This window comes from Camelus ferus, chromosome 12 (genome assembly GCF_009834535.1).
Source record: "Camelus ferus isolate YT-003-E chromosome 12, BCGSAC_Cfer_1.0, whole genome shotgun sequence".
NCBI lineage: Eukaryota > Metazoa > Chordata > Mammalia > Artiodactyla > Camelidae > Camelus > Camelus ferus.
The window spans coordinates 48,905,509-48,920,568 of NC_045707.1; the positions used below are offsets into that span (position 1 = coordinate 48,905,509).

The following is a 15,060-nucleotide window of genomic DNA, read 5'->3' on the forward strand; positions in this document are numbered from 1 at the left end:
TATCAAGAGGCCTACTAATTGCTAGGTACATTGGGAATATAATGATTAAAAATGGTATTAACCCTCATGGGAAAATAGATTTTAGTCAATATTCACATATACACCATAAAAACCTGTACCAGTTATCTTGTACTGTGTGACAAACAGTACCAAATTTTGGTGGCTTAAAACACCCATTTATTTAGTTCACAACTTCATAATTGAGCAACTTGGGCTGTGCTACGCTTTCAGTTTGCCCTGGGCTCACACTCATGTTCCTTCAAAACCAGCTGCTGGGTTGGTTCAGGGCTGGCTGGCCTAGGTTGAGCTCAGCTTATGTGGCTTTCCTCTACTCTGTGTGCTCTTTCAACAGGCTCGTGCCGGCTTGTTTATATGGTGCCTGCGAAGGGCTCCTAGGGAGTAAATGAAAACCTGCAACGTTTCTGGGGAACTACCCTCAAAACTGGCACAACGTCAATACATTCTGTTGACTAAAACGAATCAGAAGGCCAGTCTAAATTCAAAATTCAAGGAATAAGAAATTAGCATCTACTTTTTGATTGTAGGAGTTGAAAAGTCATGTTGCAAAGGATCTAAGGAAGGGAATAACTGCAACAATTAAAAAACAAAACTACCAGAAATTCAATGGTGGATGTGCCAATAGAAGTATACAAAGTTCTGAGGGCCACCAAACATGTTTGTCTAAGTTTCATTTATCATGAGATGTGTCCTCGAGGAAGTAAGACTTGAACTAGATATAAGAGACAGATAAGTAGTTGCAAGAAACTTGGGGAGGTGTTGGATATCTCTATTATTTTGAATGTAGTGATGGCATCACAGATGTTTGCATACGTCCAAACTTACCAAATTGTACACATTAAATATGTGAGGTTCTCTGTATATCAATTATACTTTCAATAAAGTTGTTAAAAATCAAATAAGGGAAAAGAGATGAGGAGTGGAGGGAGTTCCAGGCAGAACGACCAGTGCATGCAAATGTCCTTGTAGAAGAAGGAGCACAGAGAGTATAAGGAACTAAAGACTGCCAGTGCTCATAGGGCACAACTGGCAGGAGAGGGAGGAAGGGGACATTGGGAGGGCAAACCATGCAGGACTCTGTGAGTCAAAGAGTTTTACATTCCTGTTAATAATAACAACAAACATTTCCATAGCACTTACTATGTATCTGACATTATTCTAGGAGTTTCACATGTATTAATGTCCTCCTTCTAACACTATTTATTTATAATAATATTTATATCAGGATTTTACAAATAGATGTTCAGGGACGTAACATAACCTGCCCAAGGTCTCACAGCTAGGCTAGATTCAAACTCATCTAGGCTGGACCCTTCCTCTTAATCAATATGTGACAGTGTTTCTGCTAGGCCATTGTTCCTGTGGTTACCAAGAGCAACAAAAAGCCACTGAGGGATTAAGACAGGCCAATTTTGCATTTTTAAGAGTTTATTCTCACTGCAGGGTGAATATATAGTAGAGGAGATCCCAGCTTCCTGTAAGTAGACTATTTCTTTATTCCAGGCAAGAGAACATAGTAACTTAGATTATGGTGATGGTAGTAGACAGGGAGGAAAAATCATGGTATTGATAGATGTTTAGAGAATATTAGTGACAGGTAAAATGGACAGTTGATCATAACTTAAAAGTAATGCTTGGCTCAGATATTTAGTCTGGTTGATGAGATAAAGACTGGCGAACCTTATGTAATTTATAAGTTCACTCATTCAGTTAGTGATCCTTTCATTCACTCATAAAGGCAGGCATCAAATCTGAGTAACCTGAATTCTTTCACAGCATTCTTTCCATCACACATATATTACATTTTCACTGAGTTTCCTCATTGGAAACTTAGTGCAGATTAAGTGCAGAGATTAAGAATTATTAAAACATCAAAACCCAAAATACATTAAGTTTCATTAATTTAAACACAATGCTTAATGGCAAATGGTTTGTGACCATCCTGAACAGGTAATATCAGCATGTTCAACAAGAAGTCTCTGCCGAAGGGTTTCAGTGGCAAATGAGACGACCAGGAAGAAGTGTGACTGCTGTTTCTGAACACACTCATTTTTCATACCTTCACTCTGAAACTAAGACAAATAAATTAAGCAGGATTAATGACAGTAATATGGTTGTATAGATCACTTAGATGTGCTTTTTGTTAAGGGACAAATGGATTTGATTAAAATTATCTTTAACCAAATGTTATTGTCACTTAAAATGGTGCTGAGTACTTTTACAGAAAGACTCTTCTATGGACAACTCTGTTGATTATCGGAGAATGAGTCTCTAATCTTTTGCAGTATTGTTAATAACAAAGTAAATATTACCGATGAAAGTCTGAGTACACAGACTCTGGTACCAGAAATGTAACTGAACCACTTTCTGTAAGAGTTCTTCTTTTTCCAACAAGCAGAAATTTTGTCTAAGACATCTCAGGGTCATTTCAGCCCCCCTTTCCCTGAGACTGCGTGGAGGTGTTGAGTTGTTTACATGGAATTAAGGCCATGCCAGGTGTGGAGGCTGAGGCAAGGCTGAGGACTCCCCTTGGCACTATTATCTCTCCAGCCTGACATCTGCTGAGAACTTACTCTACCCAGATCATTGCCTGTAGGCTATGAACTTGCCATCTCTGGTAGAGATGTACCTCCTTCATGGACATGCAAGGTACTCTAAACACAGTCTACCATGGCACCAGTTATCTACAGTTCCAAGGCCAGTAAGCAAGATACTACACATAGACAACCAACCAACTCCAAGATGTACCCTGCTGGTATTAGGTCAACAAGCTAAAGCAAATGCAGCAGTGACAAAGCTCAAGGTCATATGTGGGACTTACCCTGCATTGTGTTTTTAAACTTTATGGAAATATAATGAACTGATTAAAAATTCAGTTGAGTAGGGAGCAAGTCAGAGTAAAATAAGGAGGTAAAAAGAAAAAGAATGGAGAAAAACTCCAAAAGAGTGAATATTTATATCAGAGGCTCAGTTATATTTGCATTTAAGTGTTACCAATTGTAGCCTAAGGAAGCAGGGGTGGGGGGGGGTGCAGGGGGTGGGCGCGCATGGCAGGGATGTTTTCTGGCCACTTGTGTTCACTCCCAAATTTAGGTTTCTGCAGCATAAGCGTAAAAGTCTGCTGCATGGAGAGCCAGGTGGTCACGTTTCCCTGGCCTCGTTTCTCTGCACGCATTGCCTCACAACTTCATGTCACAGTATGAACATTGCTAAAGAGGGAAAGAAGACAGAAGCCTAAATCACTTCTATCTGATGGTGAGAATAAAGGTGTCTGCAATGCCAAAGGCTCTCCAGGCACAGGACTTGGAGGTTACAGTTCTGCAATTCTGCTGAACTGAAAAGGCATTCCTTTTCCTTGGTCTTAAAAGTTGTTCAACGTTCACATTTTATTAGCAAGTAAGCATGGACAAAACAGTTTTTGATAAACACAAAAGCTGTCTTGCCTCATTATACTGACAACAAGTGAGATCTTACAGCTTCACATCAAATCAGTGGAAAAACAATTATCTGTAAGGAGTATGTGCAAACGTTTTTCCTACAAAGCTACAGATTCAAGGCAACGTGTCTGGAATGTGTTTCTCCCTTTAGGCTGCCTCCATTTCATGAAACATCTGTCTCAATTTCCGCTCTTCCTGGAGCCTCCTTTTGGTCTCTGCAAATCCATTCCTTCTGAATCTGCCTCCTTCTGACCCTGCAGATGGAAACCTTATGTCTCTCTGTTTAAGGAAATGTGCCCAATCTTCTGAAGCAGAGATTTCTGGACAGGTTTTAGAATACCTTCATGGATGGCTTTCTAGTGCACCAAATACATATAATTTGCTTTTGGTTTGCTTTCATGCTTTAAATGCATTAAAGTAGGCACTAATATATTCTTTGGTATTTCTTAGCAAAATCTCTAAAATTAAACTTAGAGCTGCGAATTAGATGCATTTTGGACAGCAAATTTTAAAATTACATTCAAGAAGTGCTTGTTGATCACCTATTACGCTACAGCCTTGAGGTACAGAGATAAAAGGCATCACTCAAGGTGTATATCAAGTAGGCTCGTATTGGCAGAAAACTGATGGAACAAATACCCTACAACGTAGGAAGGGCTGAAATGGAGAAACTACAGAACAGAAGGAGACACAGGTCAGCAAAGTGAACTGACAAAAGAAAGTTCAGTGCTCCTTTGAAAGGGTAACTTTCATTTGTGAAGCCATGTATTCAAATGTTATCAAAGTGACATTAAATTATAAGTCAATCTTCAAATCTTACGGTTATCTTAGACATCTAAGATATTCAGAAAACATCTGACTTAATTATGCATTTATTTTTTACATGAAAGTAATAGCTTACATATCATTTTGACATTAAATAAGTTAGAGTTATTTGTGTGTTTTTTTGCTTGTTTAATGAAAGCAAGTCAAGAACGTGGAAAGAATCCAGAAGCTCTATCAAGGGGATAAAGGGAGAACTGGGGAATTCTGAGATGCCATGAGGAAATTAGGCCCCAGAGGGTGGTTCCTGCATGCTGACAACCAATTGTCTTAAGCAGATTTCCTGCCCAAGGTTACAAAAGGTTGTCAGGGAAGCAGGTGTAGGGAGGTAGGTGTTTATTAAATGGTACAAAGGAATAGATTTTGAGACGAGGGAAGGAAGTTCAGAGTATGTGGTTTTTCTAAATGCAGTGCTCTCAGAAGCAACAGCTCATTACTTAAAATATGCAAGTAAGAAGAGAAAAGCAAGTGTAATCTAAAACAAAATCCCTGAAAAAAATCTGTATTTTTTTCAATTCTATAAAAGTGTTTCCTATTGTCAAAGCTCTCAAAAATGTCAATTTTAACATACCCAAATCTTGCTGGTAATACTTGCTATTCAGATAACAGTGAAAATACATGAGAAATGGTGTATCATAATCAAATTGTGTAGTTTTCACGGTTCCATGTATTTTATTTTAGTATAAAGGATATTTTTTCACTAAAAAGACAACTGGAGACCTGTAAGTCTTTGTAAAGGGACAGAATATTTAAATCTAGAAAGCCAAGAATTAAAAGGACTGGAAAATACGCATCAATTCCATATTGGTTATTGTCTTCAAGGAGAGTAGAATTTTGGCTGCAGGGTGAAGGGGGTTTTTGGGTTTCACTCTGCACACTTCTGGATTAATTTGAACCTTTGACAATAATAATGCCTTCTTGCAATGCTGTGTATTTAGAATACAATAAATGAGGTTTTTTTAAACCTATCACATAAACACGTAAAAGCGTTTAAAAGAGCAAGACCAAAGGGGGGAAAAAGGCACTGGAAACTATTACTAAGATTTGAGAAACAAAGTTAATTAAAAACAACAACACTAACTAGAACCACATGTGGCCTCCCAGGCAAGCCACATCATACTGTGTTGAACTTGGAACACGAGCAGCCTCTTGTGGCAAAGATAGACATAATTTAAATCTGTGTCCCTGACACAGAGGGCGATGGAAAAGGCTGCCTGCCTGAGGAAATTCTGCTTCTTTTTCAGATTCAAAAAGTGACAGTGATGCCTTCGGAGAACAGAGAGCTCCTCACCCCGCCCCCACAGCCAGAGGAGGCTGAAGAGGAGGAGGAGGAGTCCACCCCTAGGCTGATCGATGGCTCTTCCCCTCAGGAGCCGGAATTCACAGGGGTTCTGGGCCCACACACCAATGAAGGTCAGGTCCATCAAAGCAGAATTGTAATGACTCCCGTTTGTTCATCCCTCAAAACTGCCAAGCTCCAACTCCGCAGGGAAAGCCATGTGACCCACAGAGAAAGCTTTGCAATAGGCTAGGTTTGAAGCAGAAGATTCTGTATTAAAATAATCAGGCTGTTTAAATAATTCAGTGTTGGCATGATGGAAATTTTCAAACAACAAAAGATTCTGGATGAAAATATTTGTCTGGCATGATTACCCAAAAGTTTTGTGGTGGAATGCATTTCTAGAACAAAGGATATACTATTAGCAAGGTCAGTGTCTGAGAGATCAGGCTATGGCAGTTCGAAGTGATAAAGTGATGGATGATGATGATGATGATGATGATGGTAGTAATGGTAATTGTGTTGACTAAGCATGTACATTCTGTGGGCCATTAACACTCAGCACTTCACATCATCTCATCTGACGATCACAACCTCTGTGAAGGTATTAGTACTAATTTTTTAAATGATTACCAAAGAAACTGGCTTAGGAAGCGTAGGAACTGCCAGGGATCATGAAGCTCTTCGTTTCACATAGTGGGTTTGAAGCAACCCTGTCAAATCCTTGTCTGTGTGCTTACTGGAAAACAGGCCTCTTTTCATTCAGTCTTAGGAAGCAACAGAGACAGGAAAAGAGAAGATAGTGTTCCATAACTTTGGACTTCATCTTGTGGGACCTGAAGGTGATCTAAACCAGAGCCTTTTAGTTCATGAGAAGGAATTCCTGGTGCTAAACATGATTCTATGATTTGCCTGTATTTCTTGTTAGAACTTGTCCATGTCAACCTTGGGGGTATTCACGTGGACTCACACCAGAATACGTATACACACACACAGAATGGCATGATGTGGGGGTTACAGGAAAAATGAACAGAGTTCCCAACACAAACGTTTAGTTAGTATCCATTGTCTCTGTACTGTAAGTTCTGGAGATACACACTTGTCTTAAAAGGACTGCTGTTTTCACAGACATGTTCGTCTAGGACAGGGAGACAAACACAGAAACCACCTTAGGGGCAAGAATGTGTTACAGGTAATGGAAGAAAAGTCTCTACAGAACATACGGGGAGAACACAGGAGAGGAAAGAGCATTCAAAGCCCAGCTTTGAGACTGCTGGATAGACAGTCTTGAGCAAGGCAGCCAATATTTTCTTGCCTTTGTTTCTCATCTAAAAATGAGATAATAAATGACAGATCTTACCTCATAGAGTTGTTGTAAGGGTTAAGTGAATGAATTTAGTGCCTGGCCCACAGTGAACATAATAAATGTTATTCTTATTATTCTATTGTTGATAGAAGAGTGTATTTTTTTAAACTCAACAAAATTTTCAGTGTACAGTCCAGTACTGTTAACTAAGGCACTGTGTTGTAAGCAGATCTCTGGAACTTAATTTATTTCACAGAACTGAAACTTTATACCCGTTGAACAACTGTCTATTTCTACCTCTCCCTTCTTTGCTTACCACCAATCTACTCGCTGCTTCTTGGAGTTTTTAACTGTTCACCAATAAGCAGTGTAAAAAGTTGTCTTTTGTGAAACACTGCCTATACGCCAGACCACTAAAGTGTTTTATGTACTGTAACTCTTCGAAGAGACACCACAACACTAAGTACACACTAGTTATTATTATCTTCACTTCATAAGTAGGAAAACTAAAATTCCAACATACTATAAAAGTTGCCCAAGATCATGGAGTACCGGTACGAAGTGGTGCTGGAATGAAAACAGAGGCCACTAAATCCTGTCCTTAATGAACACATCGTATTCTTTCCACACAGTCAACTTTCTTTGGGTAGTAGGACGCTCTACAGACCGAACCAGGGGGATACACACACAATGAGAAAGTCCTCAAAATAACATCTCTAGAATAGCACTTAAAGTAATTTCAGATCCTTCAGAAGTGGCATCGTTACCTGTACTTGGGGTCTTTCAGCTGAGCCAGGAACAACAGAAAAGCAGAATGCCCAATCTGTTTAAAAGCTTTAGCTAAAATTATGGCTCAATAATGTCAGTTTTGAAACCATATTAAAAAAAAAAAAACTGTGACTTTAAAAAAGTTTGAGTCTGAGGATGAGTAATGAAGTTAAAATTTTAATTGACATTTTAATTTCCAGAGAAGTACTGCCAGAAATTCTAAACATTAAAATTAAAGTTAAATCTTATAAATTCATTAAAGTCAAATAGTTTGGAAATATTGAGAACATTAAAATTCAAAGTATTAACTTTTACTATGAATACCAATTTCTAAAAATAATATTCCAAAGCCATATAAAGTAGGCTTGAATTTTGAATGGAAAAACTAGAATTAAATTATAACTAGGGTGAATATATATAATTACCCTAAGCAACTATTGCTAAATTAGCACAACCATGAATATACAGAAAATCAAATGTCTTACTTTATAAAAATTTTATGCTAAGTGGCAGATACTGATGTATAACATTGGAGAAATTAGCAAGGATTAAATACTTTACAGTTCCCTCTTAAATTTTTTCCCCTAGATTTCCACTCCTGAAGTAGTTTTCATTCCAGAAGTTGCTTTGGTAAATGACTTTTCTATTTAATGATAGCAATAAGACCTTAGTAGGTGCCTTACTAGATCTTGATCACAGACCAGAAATGGATTCTTCAACAAAGGCAACCAAATGTCCCAGTTTGCCTAGAAGTGAGGAGATCCAGAGAGGGGACTTTCAGTGCTAAAACCAGGAAAGTCTAAGCTAAAAGGGGATGAATTGATCACTGAGCAATCCTAAGACAGTTCTTCCATCACGTTCTTCTGTCTCTCATGGCTATTTCACTTCCTCCATCTATCTCATATCTCAGAACCCTTCTTTCCTCCTCAAGCTGATCAGAGAGCTTAGAAATCACAAAGACGATGAGATTTTCCAGTCAGCAGCTCTTGTCTTTCTGTCTTCAGATGTATAATCTACCTGCACCTACATCCATGCACCTAAACCCCCTCCTCCTATTACTACAGAGGAACAGTCTCTCCTCCCGTATGTGGGATCCTTCCTCCTGTGTTTTGAGTCCCATTTCCTGCTGCCCTCTCGGGATCCTTTTTATAGTCAGCCTCTCCTCCATTGGATCCTTTGCTTCAAATCTCTCTCACTTTAGTCCATTTTCCTCAACACACACACCACAAACGTATCTTCTTATAGTTATCATCCTCTCTCTCGCCTCTTTCTTGAAGTCAGATATCTCAACAGCATTGTCTCTATGTGCTGTAACTATTTCCTCAGCTCCAGGTTTCTCCTTCAGTGACTGTATACTGGCTTCCAACCTCAGCCCTCCACAGCTCTTACTGATGCCTCCCATAATCACCACAGTAACCAAACCAAGAGAGATGTTTCAGCCCTTAACTTACCTGACATCTCAGCAGCCTTAAACTGTTTTCTATTCCTGTTCCTTCTGGTATCTCTCCACTTGGCCTCCATAATACTGCCCATCCTGTTGTCCTCCTTTCTTCCTGCCCACTACTTCTCTGTCTCCCTTGGAAGCTTACTGTCTTCTACATGACCAATACGCAGAGAGTGAAGGAGGGGTAGGTGTGCGCGTGCAGACACGCATGCCAGTGTATCATAGAGAAAACTAGATTAATATGCTGCGATAGACTCCAGCCTGACAAATATCTTTTGGATCTGTTGCCTCTTCTATTACCATTAACCTAACCAAGTAACCATCATCTTTTATCTAGACCACTCATCTCCACTCTGCCCACTGGTCTCTGTCAGTCTTCCAGCTTACCTTCAAGCAGGGTGATATCTTAACATGGAAATCTGATCATGTAATACCCCTGCTTACTCATAGGATAAGGAACAAAACCTAGAAGGCTCAAGCGTGTTATGCCCTACACAGCCCAATACTCTCTGCGCTGTAGCTGCCTGGACTACCTTCAGTCCCTACAGAGTGAAGGGACTTGGCACATGCTGCTTCCTCTGCCTGCACACTCTCTCTCTCCCCTGCACTGTCAAGTCCTTCTCTGTTTGCAGATTTCAACTCAGTTATCACCTCATCAAGAGAACTCTGACTCTCGGACTGGATCTAATTCCCCTATTTTATGCTCATAGGCTATTTCATGACATTTACCACAATTATCATTTTATCGGTTTGTGTGATTAACATTCATCTTACATGGCAGATCATAAAATAGAACTGTGTCTCTTTGTGCTCACCACTGTTTCACCAGCTAGCACAGTGCCATTACATGGAAAAGATTCAATAAATACATACTGAGTGAACTAACATTAATGATTACTACCCTATCTTTTTCTTGTTGTGTTTCACTGGGGTTTTAAATACTGGACCAAAGACCTGATAAAAATATTATATGTGATGTTTTATGATGATCAAAACCACAATCTTAATATTTAAATTTGAAAATAGAATTTCTAATAAGTATAAAAGCAACATTCATGCAGTATTTACTCAGTAATGTAAAATAAAATTTTAAAACATTAAAAGAATATACTAATTATTGGGGCATCCTTAATTGGTATACTTGATATTTTAATATTTCATTTACTTTAGTATTTCATTTATTTAAAACTATATGAGAAAATATGAAATATGCCAGGATAGTCTATATGAGAATCTAATCTTCAACAATCATTCTTAAACATATTATTTGTTAGAAATTGCTTTTGTCACTTACATGTAACTATTTGCTCTATCTTTTAGACTTTCCAACCTGCCTTCTGTGTACTTGTATAAGTACCACCGTGTACTGTGATGACCATGAACTTGATGCTATTCCTCCGCTGCCCAAGAGCACTGCTTATTTCTATTCCCGCTTTAACAGAATTAAAAAGATCAACAAAAATGATTTTGCAAGCCTAAGTATGGAAGACAGCACTAATACCCTTCTGTTTACAGATTTTCCTAAAATTTTTGCACTGTAAAATGCTGGTACTGTAATTTGAATATCAAAATATGACTTATAAATCTATTGCTCTTATTTATTATATGTTTGAAGGTTTGTTTAAATTATAAGAAAAAAATGATGAATAATTAAAGGTTGCTATGAAATGTATAGTTGTTGATATTCTCAAATCATTTTCAACCAAATAGAAATAATAAGTAATTATGTTTCATAGGCCAACTTATTTTATCTTATAACATTAAGCATAGAATGTCATATTCATATATTTACTGGGACCTGGTTTGCTTGAATAGCTTCCATTAAAGCACAATTGCTTTATGATTGATGAATGCAAGCGTACATTCTGACTTTGTAATTGTTGCCAACTTTGAAGAATTTTGGTACTTGTCTTCATTGTGTTTCAATCACTTGAAAATCTGTTTTTAATGCACTTGTATTTTAATGCTAATCTATTTTCTACTAGAAAATACAACAATATGCCATCACTGAGAAAAATGTTTTAAATACTAAAATCCAAACTATGTTTATGAAGAATATAGGGAAAAGAGCAGTTATTTTAAATACAATGTGCCAACTTCCTTGCTAAATTTACACTTTCTTATAAGTGCACAAATATGAATAGTATTTTGAGAAAATAATCCAATTTTATAAAGTTGTCAGAAATAATTGTTTCATTAACTGTCCATTGTTAATTAAATTCATACTTGTATTTGCTGGTATGTGGGAAAATGTATATTTACATTTTTATGTGAGCAAACATATTCAAGAATATTTAACTACTTCCCTCATTTTTTCTTCCAGATGATCTAAGAAGGATTGATTTGACATCCAATGTGATATCTGAGATTGATGAAGATGCGTTCAGAAAGCTGCCTCAACTCCGGGAGCTTGTCCTCCGTGACAACAAAATCAGGCAGCTCCCAGAACTGCCGACCACTTTGACATTTATTGATATTAGCAACAATAGACTTGGAAGGAAAGGAATAAAACAGGAAGCATTTAAAGTGAGCCCTAAGTTTGAATATGACTTTCACCTTCATTCCCTTTGCTATCAATGACTAGCCATTTTATTTCCACAACAAGATTCAATTTGATGAGACTTTTAATTCTTAAATAAACTTTACAACACTATGTATCATGCTTTGGGAAAATACTGTGTTCTGGTACCTTCTGAGGCTGCTCAAGGACCAAGAACAGAAAGCAGAGCTGGAATAAGAAGTGGGTGTCCACCTGGGGCACCAGTCTATAAGCTGCACCTGGAAATGGTGTAAGCTCGATCACTCATGTTTACCAAGAACTCCACTTAATGGGAGTATTTTATGTGGTTAGAAAGACAACTGCTTGTACAGTATGGGTGGTGCCTTGAGGATAGAAAACTTCTGAATTTGTAAGAAGGGCAGTAACAGTTAACCTTATGAATTTTGTTATCTAAGAGAAGGAAGCAAGTTTGGGGCTCGAGTGACTTGCTTGGAATAACAGCATAGAGTCTGAGACAGTAACCAGTTGGGCTTTCTTATTCACTCTTACTCCATTCAAGCTGCTCCTCCAAATATATGTTTAACAGCTAAATTTAGCATACTGTTTGAGGGACATCCTGTTACTCCCATGGAGGTGACAGGGGTGGTGTGGACCTACTAGCACCGGGCAATGGTGGAAAGCTTGTCTCTCCACTAGCCCTCCTGTGACTGCCCCTTGGAGGGCAAGGAAGTTAGCGCCCCTCATTAGAGCCTGGCAAAAGTCCTAATCTAGTGTCCCCGCTCAGATTTTGTTGGCATGGGTGGTAGTGAGTCAGTTTGTCCTGTGGTGTTTGGCTAGAGTTGCCTGTTACTGTCTAAATTTATTCTGTCTTGCTAGGCTGCCCCTTCCCTAGGACTTGGGCTAGAGAGAGCAGGGTTTTGTTGGGGAGAAATTCTCATTTCTCCATTCCTATAACATGAAGGCAGTTCTTGCTGTGTCTCATCAAAATCTTCAAAATCTTATTTCAGAATGTCTTACGTGGGAAGTCACTACTTTGCTTAAATTGAGAAAGTTTGAGTGGGCAAAGCAAGGTTCTTCCTGGAGGTTGAGAAACATATTTCATTTGCATCAAGAAATATTTGCTTGCTATTAATTCCTTCAAAACGCATTGAATTGTCTAGTAACACAGAAAACCAAATTTGCCTCAACTTCACAAAACAAGACCTGAACAGGCATGTTTTATTTTACAAATAGTTGCATGGACAGGGAATGAAAATTACAACTGTGGCACCATTAATTTCTATTAAGTCCTTATATTTGGAATATTTACAGGATATGTATGATCTCCATCATCTCTACCTCACCGATAACAACTTGGACCACATCCCTCTGCCACTCCCAGAAAATCTGCGGGCCCTTCATCTCCAGGTAGGCTTCTACTAGTAAGTTATGCCGAACACCTCTATGGGAAACAAAAGCAAACAGGAGGGAGGCAGGATGCAAAAAACTGTTTATAATGGCATGTTGACATGCTGTGACAATTTTTCTTTTATTTCTCCTCTCTCATGCATTCTCTCTCTCAACCTGAGTACAAGGTATTTGTACATTCATGACTCTATTTATACTGATTTATTTCTGATAACTTTAGTCTTTATTTTCATTCTTTGCCAAGTCATAATGCATCTTTTTGGCACACAAAGCTTCTTAAAAAAAAAAAAAACAGAGCTTCATCTGCTGAAGAAACATGTAAAGATTAGAAATGGAAGAGAAAAAGAGGGAAAGAAAAATCTAATATGATTTCTAGCTTTCAGGGGAAAAATATCAGTTTTAACTCTTGATTTTATATATTGAATTAAATTCAATCCCAGGGCATTCCTATCTGCTGAGAAATGACAGGCTTCCATCTCTCTGGATTAAGCAAATGCAGATTTTTCTAAACCAACATATTTGAAAATTTGTGTTAAATCCCACTAAGCTACATTTTATCCTTGAAGTAATGAGTGAAAACACATTTTCAAAATGTTATGACCTAATATTTTCTAAATATATTTCATTAAAGTATCTTAAAAATATGATCAATTAAAACAAACATTTTTGGTTGTTGAAACAAAGAAAAATCAATTATTTCTTTTTTCAGATGTAAGTTTTGAGCTAGAGCCATAACTGAGTTTCTGTAATAATTTCATCTGTTCTATGGAACAAATCTGTGGAGAATATGTCCATCATGTGCTCAAAGACACAACATCATAGTGTAATATTACAATCTTTTAGCAGAAAAAGTACAAACCATCACAAGAAGTGATTCTGCTATGCGAGAGCAAGTCTCTGATTCCTATGATTTTCTCTGTGGATTCTGTAAATATCTACCTCTGTGTCTTTTTTTTTTTTCCCATGCTTCTTTTTGGTGTCTTTTTGTGTATATTTGTCCTTGAGGTTGAATACCTGTCTCTTTGAGAGTTTTCTGCCTGTGTTAACTTCCTTAATATATATATCCTTTCTAGTCCTCGTCCTATTTCTGGATGGCTCTCTCTTGCTCTCTTTTTCTGGGGGTGAATTTCTATGTATATGAGGGTTTCTTGCCTTGTTTAGGATTGGAAGGAGGATTTTCAAGGGAATCCTCAAGGAAATTTTGGAATGTGTTTTCCAATTCTGAGTTACATTTTAGTACTGTGACGATACTGACTCCATAGAGTAACCAGTTCTCTGATACATTTAAACATAATCTGCTCATAATACAAAGAAGTTTTTTTAAGTAATTGGCTTTATATTCCCTATTCTAAGGTTTAAAAAGTGCACCCTTTAAAATATTTCTCTTTTACAATCACCTCACTTATATCCAGCAGAAAGCTTTTCTTAATTTACAGTCTTCATTTTATATTTATTTTTAATGGTCATATAAACACATCCTTTTTTGATTCATTTGAAAAATGTTTTCCAACATATGTATAGTAATTAAGAATGACAGCCCTAGCAAACACAGATTCCATCAGCTGAAATTGTATTTGACACTATTTAAAAATTGGACAAATATCTAAACCTCCCTGCATCTCAGTTTTAGTTTATAAAGTGGATATTACAGTTACTGATACATGATAAGTACTTAAAGGTGAAGTGCAATTATTATTAAAAATATGTACCTATTACCTATCAAAGGGAATAGTACAATGCATAGTCACTAAGTCTATTATCCCTCATGGATACTTTGTAATAATAGAGTCAATCCATCTGGAAGATGTAATGCTTATAACCTTATATCCACCTAACAACAGAGCCTCAAAATTTATGAAGAATACACTGTCAGAACTGAAGGGAGAAACAGACAATTCAACAATAATAATTGTATTTCTCCATACTCTCCTTTTAGTAATGGATAGAACAACTAGTCATAAGATCAACTAGGAAACAGAAGACTTGAACAACGCTATACACAAACTACACCCTAACAGTCATCTACAGAACATTCAACCCAACAACAGCAAAATACGCATCCTTCTCAAGTGTACAAGG

General features: G+C 37.5%; 1 protein-coding gene and 1 long non-coding RNA gene across 3 annotated transcripts in view; one reads left to right on the forward strand and one right to left on the reverse strand.

Annotated features, from left to right (window-relative positions):
• LOC106729114 overlaps positions 1-15,060 on the reverse strand; it is a 507,053-nt gene that overhangs the window by 250,307 nt on the left and 241,686 nt on the right. The gene's annotated exons all lie outside the window — the stretch shown is intronic.
• Positions 1-15,060, forward strand: part of EPYC (epiphycan) — a 41,824-nt gene that overhangs the window by 23,977 nt on the left and 2,787 nt on the right. The window contains exons 4-7 of the mRNA XM_006180776.2: positions 5,522-5,690; positions 10,395-10,553; positions 11,398-11,600; positions 12,886-12,981. Of these exons, the coding sequence (XP_006180838.1) occupies positions 5,522-5,690; positions 10,395-10,553; positions 11,398-11,600; positions 12,886-12,981 (627 nt within the window). The remainder of the gene's footprint in view (positions 1-5,521; positions 5,691-10,394; positions 10,554-11,397; positions 11,601-12,885; positions 12,982-15,060) is intronic.